We start from the raw sequence: 15,276 nt of genomic DNA on the forward strand, positions 1-15,276 counted from the left end.
TAAATGACTGGTTACTTCCCTATATTCACTTTTTTTTTTTATCTTCCTTAGTTCTCTCAGTACTGAAGCACATTTTTGTGTGTACTTTTTCTCAACAGAAAGTATTTTGGAGAAAAAATTGGATTGTATTTTGCTTGGCTGGGTCTGTATACGTGGCTATTGATTCCTGCATCCCTAGTTGGGATAATAGTTTTTCTTTATGGCTGTGCGACTATTGATGCTGACATTCCTAGGTAAGTTTTTATTTTATAGTTCTTAACTGAGATATATAATGCAGTGAAATGACAAAATGAAAATGATTTTAATTCTCCACAATTTTGGCATAATATATACATAGTATTATTAAAAATGTAAAGAATATACAACACTTAACTGTGTATTATATGTTATGTATCTATGTATAGATTTACCATAAGTAATTGTCATCCCAGGACACATGATACTACCAGCACCATGTGCACCAGTGTTCCCATAAACTGTTATTTTTACATAATAAAAAAAAAAACATAAAACAAGTCACAAAAATAACTATAAACTGTCCTCTCTCTAAAGCTAGGACCATGCAGGCCAGCACAGATGGGGCAATCTCTCTATCTAGACGTGTGACCATATTGCACTATATTTTTCTCTCTCCAAATAGATTATTATCAAAATGCTTCTATTGTACTGGATATTATGCCATGTTGTAGAATCCTGGATCAGGTACCTGCAGTATGCCTTCAAAGCAATTGGGTTTTGGGTTAAAACCCCACAATCCACTGATAATGCATGGGCCCCCTTTTTGGGTGCTTGGGTAAGGTGAGGCCCCCCCATACCTAGCTGCCCACTAGAGTGACATCACTTTTGGCTCAATGTGAAATCACTTCTAAGTAACAGAAAATGCACGTGTACCATCTTAGCTTTTCTGAAAACCACCTGTAGATTACGTGTTGGGCCCAAAGGGGACCTGATGTACAGTGAGGAACATGAGTATTTGAACACCCTGCGATTTTGCAAGCTCTCTCACTTAGAAATCATGGAGGGGTCTGAAATTCACATTGTAGGTGCATTCCCACTGTGAGAGACAGCATTTAAAAAAAAATTTAGTTGTATTGCACTGCTGCACATAAGTATTTGAACACCTGGCAATCAGCAAGAATTCTGGCTCTCAAAGACCTGTTACTCTGCCTTTAAATAGTCCACCTCTACTCCACTCATTAATCTAAATTAATAGCACCTGTCTGAGCTCTTTAAAGACACCTGTCCACCCCACAGTCAGTCAGACTCCAACTACTACCATGGGCAAGACCAAAGCTGTCAAAAGACACCAGAGACAAAATTGTGGACCTCCACAAGGCTGGAAAGGGCTACGGGGCAATTGCCAAGCAGCTTGGTGAAAATAGATCAACTGTTGGAGCAATCGTTAGAAAATGGAAGAAGCTAAAGACTGTCAGTCTCCCTAGGACTGGGGCTCCATGCAAGATCTCACCTCGTGGGGTATCACTGATGATAAGAAAGGAGAGGAATCAGCCCAGAACTACAAGGGAGGAGCTGGTCAATGACATGAAGAGAGCTGGGACCACAGTTTCAAAGGTCACTGTCGGTAGAACACTACGCCGTCATGGTTTCAAATCACACATTGCATGGAAGGTTCCCCTGCTCAATTCATCACATGTCCAGGCCCGTCTGAAGTTTGTCAATGACCATATGGATGATCCAGAGGAGGCATGGGAGAAAGTAATTTGGTCAGATGTGAACTTTTTGGTCTAAACTTCACTTGCCATGTTTGGAGGAAAAATAAGGATGAGTTGTATCCCAAAAACACCATCCCTACTGTGAAGCATGGGGGTGGTAACATCATGCTTTGGGGTGCTTTTCTGTGAAGGGGACAGGACGACTGTACTGTATTAAGGAGAGGATGAATGGGGCCATGTATTGTGAGATTTTGAGCAACAACCTCCTTCCCTCAGTCAGAGCATTGAAGATGGCTTGTGGCTGGGTCTTCTAACATGACAATGACCTGAAGCACACAGCCAGTATAACCAAGGAGTGGCTCTGTAAGAGGCATATCAAGGTTCTGGAGTGGCCTAGCCAGTCTCCAGACCTAAATCCAATAGAAAATCTTTGGAGGGAGCTGAAACTCCATGTTGCTCAGAAACAGCCCCAAAACCTGACAGATCTAGAGGAGATCTGTGTGGAGTAGAGATGTAGTGAACTGTTCGCCGGCAAACTAATTCGCGCGAACATCGGGTGTTCGCGAACGCGCAAGTTCGCGAACTTTTCGCATATGTTCGCAATTTGGGTTCGCGTGGCGTTTTTCCGCTGCGTTTTTTCTCGGCTTAAAAACGCTGCGCAAGCCACACATGGCGTTTTTCAGCAAATCCAGTTTCCATGGTCGTAATAGTGCGAAATAGCAAAAAACACAGCGTATTTCCGCTAGGTCTGCCAACTGACGATTTTACGCAACGCTGTGTCAACAAAGTATTTTTCAGATAAATTTTTTCCCTTGATCCCCCTCCTGCATGCCACTGTCCAGGTTGTGGCACCCTTTAAACAACTTTAAAATCAGTTTCCTGGCGAGAAATGGCTTTTCTAGGTTTTAAAGTTCGCCTTCCCATTGAAGTCTATGGGGTTCGCAAAGTTCGCGAATATTCACGCTTTTTGGAGTAATTTCGCAAACGCGTTCACAAACTTTTTTTTTGAGGTTCAATACATCCCTAGTGTGGAGGAGTGGGCCAAAATCCCTGTTGCAGTGTGTGCAAATCTGGTCAAGAACTACAGGAAACGTTTGACCTCTGTACCAAATATTAACACTGATTTTCTCAGGTGTTCAATTACTTATGTGCAGCAGTGCAATACAAATACATTCTTTAAAAATTATATATAATTATTATATATATTTTTTTTTAAATGCTGTCTTTCGCAGTGAGCATGCACCTACAATGTGAATTTCAGACCCTTCCATGATTTCTAAGTGGGAGAACTTGCAACATCGCAGGGTGTTCAGATACTTATGTTCCTCACTGTAGGTACACATATTTGTGTCACATTGCACATCAGCTGGTTTGAGTTGACTGGTAGACTATGGGATATCAAACACATTTTGATCCTTTTGTAGGTCCTAAGACTAGGAGCTATCTACAGTACATGGCTGCCATCTTTTGCAACTGGTGGCTGGTACAGGAACTAAATCCCACAGACTTTCATAGGTAATATTGCAGGTGGGCTCAAAGCAACTGTCTGCACCAAGTGCTTGGGGCTTTCAAACAATTGCCTGGTGGGTGTCAGTCTGGTTGAGTTGTAATTATTATAAATAATTAACATGAGACACAGTTGCTCTACTGAACAAGGAATATTTGTGCTGGTAATGTAGGGATTGGCCCTACTTTGGAGAATTTCTTTCATTTGCCTTACTGTTATGTGTGCTATCCCCACTATACCCAACTAATATCATTTTTAGCCTTGCACTCCAATACCAGGTCCTTTCTGTCATCTGTTTAGGGGGTTATGGCAAGTAACAGGGAAACATGCCTTTATAGTGAAGTAAAATGCAATACACTTTCAGCTTCTATATTTCCAAACTACAAAATAAAACATGATGCTATAGTGTGAAGTCTGACCTTAATACAACATAATATTAAACAGCGTTACTTTTAATTTCTGTATATTTTAGTCAGGAAATGTGTGACCAGGAACAAGGCTTCGTAATGTGCCCACTGTGTGACAAGGCATGTGACTTCTGGAAACTGAGCAGCGCTTGTGGTACGGCACGGGCTAGTCACCTCTTCGATAATCCTGCAACGGTCTTCTTCTCTGTGTTCATGGCTCTCTGGGGTAAGCCACAAAATCATTTGAAGATACAGCACAAAGTACAATAGAATCACAAATTAAAAAGGACATAAACATTGTTGGTCAACCATGGTTTAACAAAATCAAAAGAAATGGAGTGACGCAACACTGTTCAGTTGTGTTGTGTCGCTTTCTCCGATCCTTTTGATTCTGAAGCAGTTCTGGTCTTTATGGGGTGACTGTGTGGAGGTTGACCTTCTTTGCAGCGCAAAAAAGAAGATTTCAATCTTCTTAAATCTTGTTAAGTTAAAACCACAACCAATCATATTTCCAAGAGTTTGAGCATGTTAGGGGCTGTAGCAACATTCATTATGAATTTATAGACATAAACCATCCACAAAACTCAGCTTTATCGCTTTGGAAAACAAAGCATGCATGCATCACATTACCATACCTCTCCTCCCTAAATTACCTTTGCTGTCTATGGGAATCATCTGAAAATGTTAAGACTCTAGAGAGCTTTAATGAGAGGCCATATAGGTAGTTACTTCATGGCAGGGATTATAGTCATGGATACAAAATGAGAGCAAGTGTCTCACAAGCACTGTTACTGTTAAAAGTGTTTTCTGGTTCAATTCACTTTTAGACTTAATGATAACACGGGTGGTTTTAGCCATTTTTAACCACTCTGCTTATGTATGTGTACATTTCTGATCATAGTAACCTCACTAGGCAAAATTAGAGCAAAAATTAAAAAAATGGCTACTGTGGTGTTGTTTGTTGTCTGTACAATAAAGAATGGCCTGCTTACTTTAGAGAGTTGGAGTGTGTAATGGGAGAGATCTATGGAAGTTGAAGGGTTATGGCACCTTTAATAATTCTACAAACACTTCAGGTGATGCCATGTTTTTGCTGTAATGCAGCATTTTTGCCCAGAATTCCAGCATCATTGCAATCACAAGGGGGAATTGCGCCTGATGCAATTGTGCTGATTCTAACAGAATTGGCGGCATTTCACCAAAATGAATGCAACCAGGGTTGGACTGGGCAAAAAACCTGGTGGGCACCGATGGCCCAGACCCGATCCCCGCAGGGCACTAAGTTGCAGGTCTCTCTCCTGCCATCCCCGACGCACTGACCGTAAGTTTAATTTAGGCGCGCTCTGAGGAGGGGGTCAGACGGGGGGAAGGGGTCGGAAGGGTGGGGGCCTGCAGGGGGATTGAAAGGCTGCAGCAGAGGTCATTAAGAGGTGCAGGGGCCCTGAGGCAGAGGCCCTGGTGGGCCCTGCACCCCCCAGTCTGACCATAAACACAACTGCACATGCATTTTATTGCTCGTTAGACACAACTTTAAAGTCAGCCTGGTGTAACTTCCAGTGTTCATGTGCAAATGACATCTGTACCTGATCTCTTGTAAATGATCCCTTTCAGGCCACAGCTAAAAGAAATCGGATTACAACTGCATATTTAGTATAAATATTGTTCTGTTCTGCACATTTATGATATGCCATCTTTTCATTCTTGAAGCAGAATACTCTTCTAATATTTAACATTCTGCTGACTGACAGCTCCATTGTCAGTCAAAAATTTTGTAGCAGGTTGCCTTACCCTTACACAGTAAGCAGTGTTGGTAGACTGTCATGCATTATTAATTACTTTTATGTTTCAATAGCAAAACAGTGTAAGGTGCACGCTCTGCTGATCCGGCTTCATTTAATGGTGCTGGTTTTGCATGAGAATGTTTTTTGGCAACAGTGAGTTTTCTTGTTCATTGAAGGAGCAGACAGCTTGTTAAGGAAACACTGATAATAGCTCAATGCTCATATTACCCAGAGTGATATCTTCTCCTTTTATCGAAGACGTAGTGAAACAGAGAATGACAACTGTGCTGCTCTTAATGCGTTGTGATGTCATGCCAACATTGTTTCTCTATCATAGATGATTCCAATGTAGAATCTGTTATGAACACATTATAAACCTTGCAAACCATACTGCAAATGGTAGTCCAATACCCAAGGGGCTAAATTCTTGAGTAACATTGTTCCGTCAACCGTTCCCACTTCTCCAGATCCCTTTTATTTCATATTGTCAGTATTGGAGACATTAAACCTGACATTTACCCTTCAGGAGGTAGAAGCTGAAGTCCAGCAACTTTAGGATTGTAATGTTTATAGCAATATTGCTCAGTACATCCTTTCCCCAGCTCTCCAGGGCCCAAGACTGCATTTAAATGCAAAATAATCCTCCAATAGGAATCCCAGCTGTGTAAATCTGGATCCATGTTCTTTGTTTCTGTATTTGGAGTTGGAGGCATTAAGGACAGTTTCCCAGCACTGAACAAATCTGGCCTTCCTCCCCATGTTTGGTTCCAGTGTTATATAATGAAGCCACAATGGCACAGTAATCTCTGTATGTAAGATAAGAGCAAGATGACTGACATTGTGCTGGGAATAAGCATTCTCATTGGTTAATTTTCTTGCTGTATTTAAGTTTTTGCTCATCCAAGTTAGAGAATTAGGGGTGCAATAAAACCCTTTAAATTGAACTAAAGACACATGCACTTGTGATTAGGTTTGGCTTCTTACATTGGAGTGTTGGGGCAAAATTTTATTTTTCAGTAGTACAACCTTAACTTTTCGAAGGTCTTGTCCTACATCCTGCCAAAAGGATATGAATGATCAATGGCCTACCAAACCAGGACTGGATCTTTATGTCACAGATTTAGTGTTATTGCAGTATGAAGATGTTATTCTTCTCTGCCCAGTTAGGGAAACTCCTGCATTCACTTAAATGATTCCAACAAAAGCCACAGATAACTTTCAGGGCAGTCTCCTGCATTTGAACAAAATTGTAACTGCAGCATAAGAAATCTATTAAGAAATTTCAATTTTAGGTACTGTTTATTAAGGAAAACAGAGATTAACACATTGAAAAAATTCTTAGGGGACATCTGGAATTGTATTTTTGGGTTTCTGCTGATATATACAGGTATTCTTTTAATTATTGTTGTAATTATTACTGTATTTGAGAGTATTTCTCTGCAATGTATTTATAACAGGCAAGATGCAAAGCATTGACCACGTGCAATTTTCCAGATTACATCAGATATGAAATATTAAAAACCAGATTAAATAGAACATAAATCCTCCATGAAACTCACCTATTGCACTCTCTAAAGCTTACCTACAGTTGCAAGAGCATTCGCCAATAAGAGCTGGGAAGTTGTGGAATTCTCTCCATGAGTGAGTTGTGCTGGCAGATATATTAGATGGCAGATGCATCAGTTGTACTGGAATATACATTAGATGGATTCAAAAAGGGTTTGGATGGCTTTTTAGTAATTGAGGAAATACAGGGTTAATGGAAATAGTAGCTCTTAGTACAAGTTGATCTAAGGACTGGAAGGATTTTCCCCCTCTAGAGGATTTAGAAGGTTTTTTTTTTGCTAATTGGCTGTCATTTAACATAGGAAAACTTCTATTGTATATGTATTGTTTTTATATAGCACCACAAACGTATGCAGTTATTTAAAAACCATATACACCAACAATGTTATAAATTAGACAGTAAGGATAAATACTGTTCTTGAAGGGATTGCATTGGTACAATGTTAATGCATTTACACTGGTGAGGTTCAATTTACTCCTTTGTATACACAAATGCCTGCATATTTTAACATATTATTATGGTAACATATTATCATGGTTAAAGCATGCTGGGAACTGTATACGAGCAATCTCAGGATAGCATTCTTTAAGAAATAATTCTGAATAAAACGTTCCCCCAACTCTCTATGGCCCACAACTGCATTAAAATGCAATTAATCCTCCAATGAGAAACCCAGCTGATCTGTGTAAATCACGTTCTTTGTTCCTGCAATTGGAGTTGGAAGCATTAAGCACAGTTTCCCAGCACTGAACAAGTCTGTCCTTCCTCCCCATGTTTGGTTCCAGTGTAATATAATGATGCCCAAATGGCACAATAATCTTAGTATGTAATAACAGAGAAAGATGGCTGACATAGTGCTGGGAGTCAGCCTTTTTAATTATCAGTTCTCTTGCATCTATAGTTTTTGCTCCATAGAATTGTCAGTGGTGGTTTTTTGTAAACTTCAATAGATAACTAGGGGGAGTAGTGGGACAGCCTTATGGCGGGGCTTAGTTTCCCTTTAACCCTACGGTTAAATGGAGGTTAAAAGGAAGTGCTATGAAAGGTTTATATTCTGCTAAACAAAAGTAAATCACACATTAAACTTGCTACACTTGGCTTAAAATGCTTTACTTGTTCTTTATTACAGCTACCTTGTTCCTTGAGTACTGGAAACGTCTACAGATGAGACTGAGTTACTTTTGGGACCTTACAGGGTTGGAAGAAGAAGAAGTAAGTATCTTTCTACAAATTTCCACCTCCAAGTAATACATTTAAAGATTAGTGAAAAAAATATATTTAATTTAATTCTGAATTGTCAGCGCTTTAAATCAACTTACCCTTTGTGCACTTCAGAAATATATTGATAATATAAAGATAATAGATGACATATAGACAAATAGAGTAGCAGTTATACTGGGTTGTGCAGTATTACAAAGAAGGAAACACAGGTGGCGACAGACTCTAGCCTGTAACTGGTGCGCTAATTTATAACAGTGGATCCAAGTGGAAGCAATGACATTGTGATGTAGAAATGAGATTTAACATTGATGCCCAAAGGGAACATTGTTAAAGACATCCATGGAAAATGACTTTCATTCTCCCTTATGAAATTTGTTACCATAACAAAATAAAAACCTCCTTTGTTGCTTCTGAACGTCAACATTTTTTTGTCTAGAGACCAAAAATTTGCTATAAAGATGCTAAGAATACAAACTGCAGGCCCTTGTAAAGAGATTAGCCTGTACCTAAAAAAATATGAATTACTATTTTCATACTTTCATAGGACAGAATTGCAAAGTCATTGTGCTTTGCACATGACCCATTGAACATGTGGACCAATCATAGCCAACGTTTTTAAGCATCCACTCAACAAGTGAGGTTTTGATCAATATAGTGAGTTCAATTGACTTAATATATTTCAAACTTTTTTTTATATATCTGATTCTCCAGGCCTCAAATATTTGTCATTCAAAAAGTAGTCTGGATGACAAATCCCCAAAAAACGTTAATTTGAAACGATTCAGAACAATCATTGCAAGTTGTAGAATATTTGATGGCTCCCTTGAGGATTAGTTGGATATAAAGGTGGTCATACACTGACGGATCCTCTAGCTTACCCAACTATGGGCTGAATGGAAAGATACCATGTGAGTGCCCATATAGTTGCATGGTCACATTCCACTGAATTGTTTGTTCAGCCTAGACAATCACAACAGCGGGATTACCATTATTGCCCTTCTTTTCTCCTGACAGTTTCAGCTGCAAGTTTTGTTACCCTCATGTAAACAGACCTGCACTCTAAACCTGAACTCCTGTCTTCTCAGACCGTGGATTGGTTTAACATTTCTTTATTTTGTTGAGCAGCAGAGAATAACAGAACTTATAGTGGTGGCAGCAGATTATACATGATGTTTGTTAAAACATAATATTTGCCCCAGTGAAGCAACTAATCATCAGACAGACTTTTGTGGTCCTCTACCTACTATAGCTAAATTCAGTGGCATAACTATGGAGTCAGTCACAGGGAGGCCTTCAGCTTGAGAGAACAATGCCCTAACCCACTACACATCCTGCAATAACCTGTTCTTACCTCCCCTGCTTTCAGTTGTGGGTAATGGGTGGCCTGGGCATCTATAGTTACGCCCCTGACTAGAATAATGAATGGACTGATTGCTAAAAATTTTATTGTGTATTATTCTGATCATGTTAATACACAATGTCTATAAGGGTACTGTACATAAGTGAATGCAGAATTCTGCATATGAGTTATGCTGTTATGTTTAAAGGGGGGGGTAATAAAAATTAGACAAACTGTGCATATTTCAAATTAAAAGGATAATATAGGCTGCAAGGTTGAGTAAATAATACATTTTATTTGAGCCCAACAAAGAAGGGGCAGAGGCACAGGTATGTTGTATAATAACTTGCTGACGCATTTTGTGCCACAAGGGATGCTTCATTAGAGAACATAGTCTCAGTGCTGGGAAATAAGTACATTATGTGCCAAGATTCATTGTATTAAAGGGGAAATATAAGCAATGTTATTATTGTATTTTCTATTTATATCGACACCAGAATAATGTATAAGGGCATTATAGGTACATGTCTTTCTCTGCCTTTAAGAGCTAGATCAAATACAGCCATGTCCAGAGTATTGCCCATCATGCTTCCTCCTGCTCAAAATGTGGCATCAACATGACTGAAATTGCCTCCTATTTCCCTCATTGGATCATTCCATTTCTTTTGAATGATAAATGGGGTTTGCAATATTTGACATTTGTTTTTTATTGCACATTTTTAAATTGTTCAGAGTTTCATTTTTATTTAAGATATGTCTACTTTTTTAATTTGCAATTTGGACCCGTTTTTGATTAGTCTCTCTTAAAAAGGAGCAGTGAACATTGGGAATGTGTATGAGAGGCATCCTTCAAACATAACATAGCTGGAAGTATGATTGTGTCAGTCCCCCGCACAATGTCTGTTTCCTAAGTAAAACAAGCAGGTTTGACACATCTGTTTCTCAAGCATGGCCTGGGGTGCCTTTTGTTTCGAGATGTCGTTCTGATGCAAAAACCAAAGATATTTAACATACCAAGGAGCTTCTATGTTCTTTGACTTATAAGCACCTCTGTAAGCAGCTTGTAAATAAAGATTTATTTGTCCCTTTACCTGCTTTGGGTAGGTTGAAATCCATTTTAGGTTTGAGCATTGTGCTCCCTTCCCCCTTGCTTCGGAAGTGTTCTTTCATGAGAATGGTACAGATGAGGCCTAGGGTAAACATGCCCAAAGCATAACTAAATAAAGCCTTTTGTTTCTTTAAACTCTACAGCTTTCCCACTTTATATAGAATACATCTGCAAGAAGTTGCCATTAACTCTTGTATTTTGGTTTAGTTTCTGCATTAATATTTATGGATGTTGGCATTTTTCTTTCCCCATTACTTGAAGTAGCTCTGTGCCTGTAAATTTAAAGATGCGCGTTTTTTATATGTATGAAAGTATATGATCTAAAATGAAAATTTTGAGAATGTCTTATAAATTTCCTATATTGATGGGGGGGTAATATAATAAGAAGTGCAACATATTTTATTGGTAACTTGTAGCAACCAATCAGCAGACAGCATTTACAGGTCACCTGTTTAAATCAGCAGCTACGGGTTACTACATCCATGAAAATTTGCACCTTGTATTTCATCCCCACATTATATAATTATTTACTGTCATGGGGGTTAATTTTCTAGCAAGATGCAGGGAAAAGCTCAGTACTCACTGATCTATACCTGCTCCAAAATGCCAGAATAATATACCTTTCTTCCTACATCCAGATTTATTTTGTTTCTCTATTAAAGCCAATTCACCTGCAACTCTTTTACTAACTTTCGTGTCTAGCATGAAGCTCTGCCCCATTTTGCTTTCTAAACACATCTTCTCTCTCCGACTATGATGACCTCAAAGAGGTGTCTACTACACATGTTCACAGCCTCACAGCCTCTGCTCCAATTAAAATCAGTCAGGCATAAGGCACCTTTTTAAAGGAGGGCTCAGAGCAAAAGCGGGTGGAGCTCACTTTAGAGAAGGAAGTCAGCAAAAGAACTGCAGTTCAGCCACTTATAATAGAGAAACAAAATAAATCTGCATGCAGAAATAAAAGTATGTTATGCTGGGGCTGTTTAGAGTAATTTTAGGGGACTTTACTTATAATATAAATGAGCTCTATGGCCCAGTACAGTGGAGAGGAATTGACAGGTAGTAAAAGATGAAGAATTAACTCAAGGTGTAGTAACATCTATCAAATCATCAGGTGTACACCTTTATTATTCAGAACGCAATAGAGCAGTTAATATGAACTGCTGATTGGTTGCTAGGAATCACTAGTCTGGGAGCAAACAAAACCAAGTATCTGATTGCTGTAGGTCACTTCTCAATTCCCTCATGTATTTCAGAACAATAATTATCTCCTGTAGCTGGAAAACAAGCCATGGCAAATGCAAAAAAAAACACTGTTTTGGACACCCACAAATAATCTTAACATAACATTTCCTATGACAGTACCAATCACAGGACAGTTTACATAGCTGCAAATCTGGCTTGTGTAATTGTGACTCAGTGCTTGGTAGGAAATGTCAACAAACACTGAGGATAACAGGAAAGAGATTTTTGGCAAAAAAAAGTTCCATTTGCAGACAGAGAAGGGAAGCGTTCCCCACATCTCTAGGGATCAGGAGGCTGCAGCTTGCAATGTCTCTTGTCCAGACAGTGGCGGAACAAGCCTAGATGAAGCAGTTCAGACACACTTCACAACAGACACTGACGAAGGCCCACTGAGCCCTTAAAGTGAAAGCAATAAACTATTCTGCCACAATTTTCTGTTAAATAGAGCCCACAAATATTCTTGCCCTGGGGCCTCACTCCTCAGGCTCACTCCTGAGTCTAAAATCCTGGCTGCCCAGTCCTGGTAATTAGGACCGGTTCTAGACACGTAATTATTTGGATACATACATGTAGCAGGTAACGTAGGACTGGGTGTAAATACTGTGCCTTATAGGTTACCAAAATCTTGCTGGGCTAAAACATCCTGCCTATTACATTAACATATTATCAAAGGTTACCATTTTTGGAGCTGCAAAATGAGGGACACTTTTGATAAAATGCCTGAGGAGGCATTAGGTATTATTTACTCTGACTTTGCCCCCCCCATATGCCATCTAGGAAGGAACATAGAATGTGGTATGCTTTACCTGTACAATCATTCATCCTTGAAATGGACTTTTAGCATGCTGGGTAACTGCCCCACAAAGTTGGGAAGGTTAAAGTGATCTTCTGATTTCCACACACAACCAATTTTATAATTAACATTTATTTACCCTAGAGTTATAATGTAGGTATGTTTATGTGCAACCCAGTTATGTTAGCTCAGTGGTAGCATGAGTTTCCTCTGGGTACTCTGGTTTCTTCCCACACCCCAAAAACATACAGGCAGGTTAATTGGCTCATAATTCAAGTGGCCATTGTTTGCGAATGTGATAAGGACTCCACTGGGGCAGAGACTAATGTGAATGGTGAACTATCTGTAAATGTGCCCACACTACATAAACAACATGATCGATAGTCTACCCTCTAGTGAATGTGTATAATGCAGAGCGGTCCATCTATGTTAAGACATTTTTGGGGTTATAAAATGAAAGGCACTAAGTTTGCCCTGGAGCAGTAGCCCATAGCAAACAATCAGCACGTAGAATTTATCTATCACCTATTTAAAAACAAAATCTTATTGATTGCAAACGTGCCCCTATGCTGCCTGCTTATTGGTTGCTATCGGTTTCTGCCCTTGGAAAACCTTAGTGCCTTTTATTACACAACCCATAAATGTCTTGATAAAGATCTGCAACCCCTTTGCAGTGCCTTTCATTACATATGGGGGTTAATTGCTCACCATGTTTCACCATAGCATTACATTTAAATACATTCGTATCACTCCATTTCCCATTGAAATGAATACTTTAATATGTTCCATGTGTTTTCAACACACACTTTGCTCCATTTGTATATGATAACATCATATAGATAATCATAATGTAAAAAGGCATAGTCATGGGTAACAATGGTGATAATGAACCTGTGTTCATGTAGTGGGAAACCAGATACAATCTTAAGACTGTTGTTAGCACCTTATCTTAATTAATTGAATTCTTCCTCCAGTTCATTAGAGGATTTGTCTTCCCAAGGCATTTTCTTGTTTATCTTGTTGCCTTGGAGAGCTACCAAACAGAAACTCTAAAGCTTATATCCAGAATCTGATACACAAATGATTTTTGTATAGTAAATATATAAGGATTAGAAGAAATAAACAAGTCACATGGGGGTTGGGTTAAAAGTTTGGTCCCAGTGGTTAATGGCTTAATCTTTAGCTATTCTTTTTACCTAGGTATTTGTTTGAAACTCCATGGAAAAACTGATTGTATTTCAGAACAAATCTTAGCCTAGATGCAAAGTCTCTAATGTAGCACAGTTTAATTTTGTGTCTGTATTCTCCAAATTTTTACTTTTTTAAAGTGCTAAGTGCGCACTACAAGGTTTATTTAGGACCTCAGAAGCCATTGTACAAAGCTAGAAAACGGCACAAGCCACTATTTGTGACACTTTGCTAACCTTCCTATCTAACTGAATTGCTGCAGATCTCTGTTCTCCATTTCGGAGCAGAGAGACCTGTTGTCGCCCCACATGAATATTGTGCTACCTGCATTTGGTAGTGCTGTATTCATGAGGGTGGGAGAGGCAGGCATGTAAGCATTCCCCTTTTCCGCTCCCTGCCCATCCCAAACTTGCAGGTCATTTAGACATGCAAATTAGGGAGCCATTATAGACACAGGCTCCATCACAGAAAAAGTATTACCGTATATACTCGAGTATAAGCCGATCCGAATATAAGCCGAGGTACCTAATTTTACCTAAGAAAACTGGAAAAACTTATTGACTCGAGTATAAGCCTAGGGTGGCAAACACAACCGCTACTGCTAAGTTTCAATAATCAAATAAATAACAGATAAATAAATAGATAACTTTAGGGAAAGAAAAATGCTACAGCAGCAGACAAAAGCAAGTTTAGGAAGGCTAAGGAAGCTGCCATACTAATTATCAAGTACTTGGAACCCAATTGTACAAGTCCCACCATAGTACTACAATAGTAGTTACAAGGGCAAAATAATTCTTGATGCTGGACTTAATACAAATTTAATTTTTGTAAATAAAAACAAGTTATTGTACCAATCACTTACTCTGGCTCGGTGTGCCCTTGTTGATTAAATAATACTTCTATTTTACCCATTGGACCCTATAATACTGGGGGCCCAAAACAAACACACCATTTGGTTTTCACAAACTGGCAGAGTTGTTTACACTACCAAGTTACCAACACCTACAGATGGGCAAACTAATATGCAAGAGATGGACTGCTTGCGTATGGCCTGCATTCTGAGCAGGCATTTCCTCTCCTATCCTCTCTCGCTGTCAGACAGGGTATTTGCAGAAGGTATTGTATATTTAAACTTACTTGCGCTCTGAGGATAGGTGCAAGGAAAGGTGTAAGAGTGTACCAGCATCTGGCAGGCGCTCGATTAAACGAATTGCCATATGCTGTCTTCAAGCGCGCACACGTGTGTGTATGCTCCAGCGCACAGAGACATTTGCTCACATTCGGCGGCGCACAGACCCGCCTGCGCATCCAGCGGCACACAGACCCGCCTGCGCATCCAGCGGCACACAGACCCGCCTGCGCATCCAGCGGCGCACGGACCCTTGTGCACATTCAGCGGAGGTAGGGGGGAGGGGGAGGTATACTCGAGTATAAGCCGAGGCTTACT

General features: G+C 39.6%; 1 protein-coding gene across 1 annotated transcript in view; it reads left to right on the top strand.

Moving 5' to 3' along the window:
- ano2 (anoctamin 2, calcium activated chloride channel) overlaps positions 1–15,276 on the top strand; it is a 155,589-nt gene that overhangs the window by 50,636 nt on the left and 89,677 nt on the right. The window contains exons 11-13 of the mRNA XM_018092811.2: positions 99–233; positions 3,653–3,813; positions 8,065–8,147. Coding sequence (XP_017948300.2) covers positions 99–233; positions 3,653–3,813; positions 8,065–8,147 — 379 coding nt within the window. The remainder of the gene's footprint in view (positions 1–98; positions 234–3,652; positions 3,814–8,064; positions 8,148–15,276) is intronic.

This window comes from Xenopus tropicalis, chromosome 3, assembly GCF_000004195.4.
Source record: "Xenopus tropicalis strain Nigerian chromosome 3, UCB_Xtro_10.0, whole genome shotgun sequence".
Classification (NCBI taxonomy): Eukaryota; Metazoa; Chordata; class Amphibia; order Anura; family Pipidae; genus Xenopus; species Xenopus tropicalis.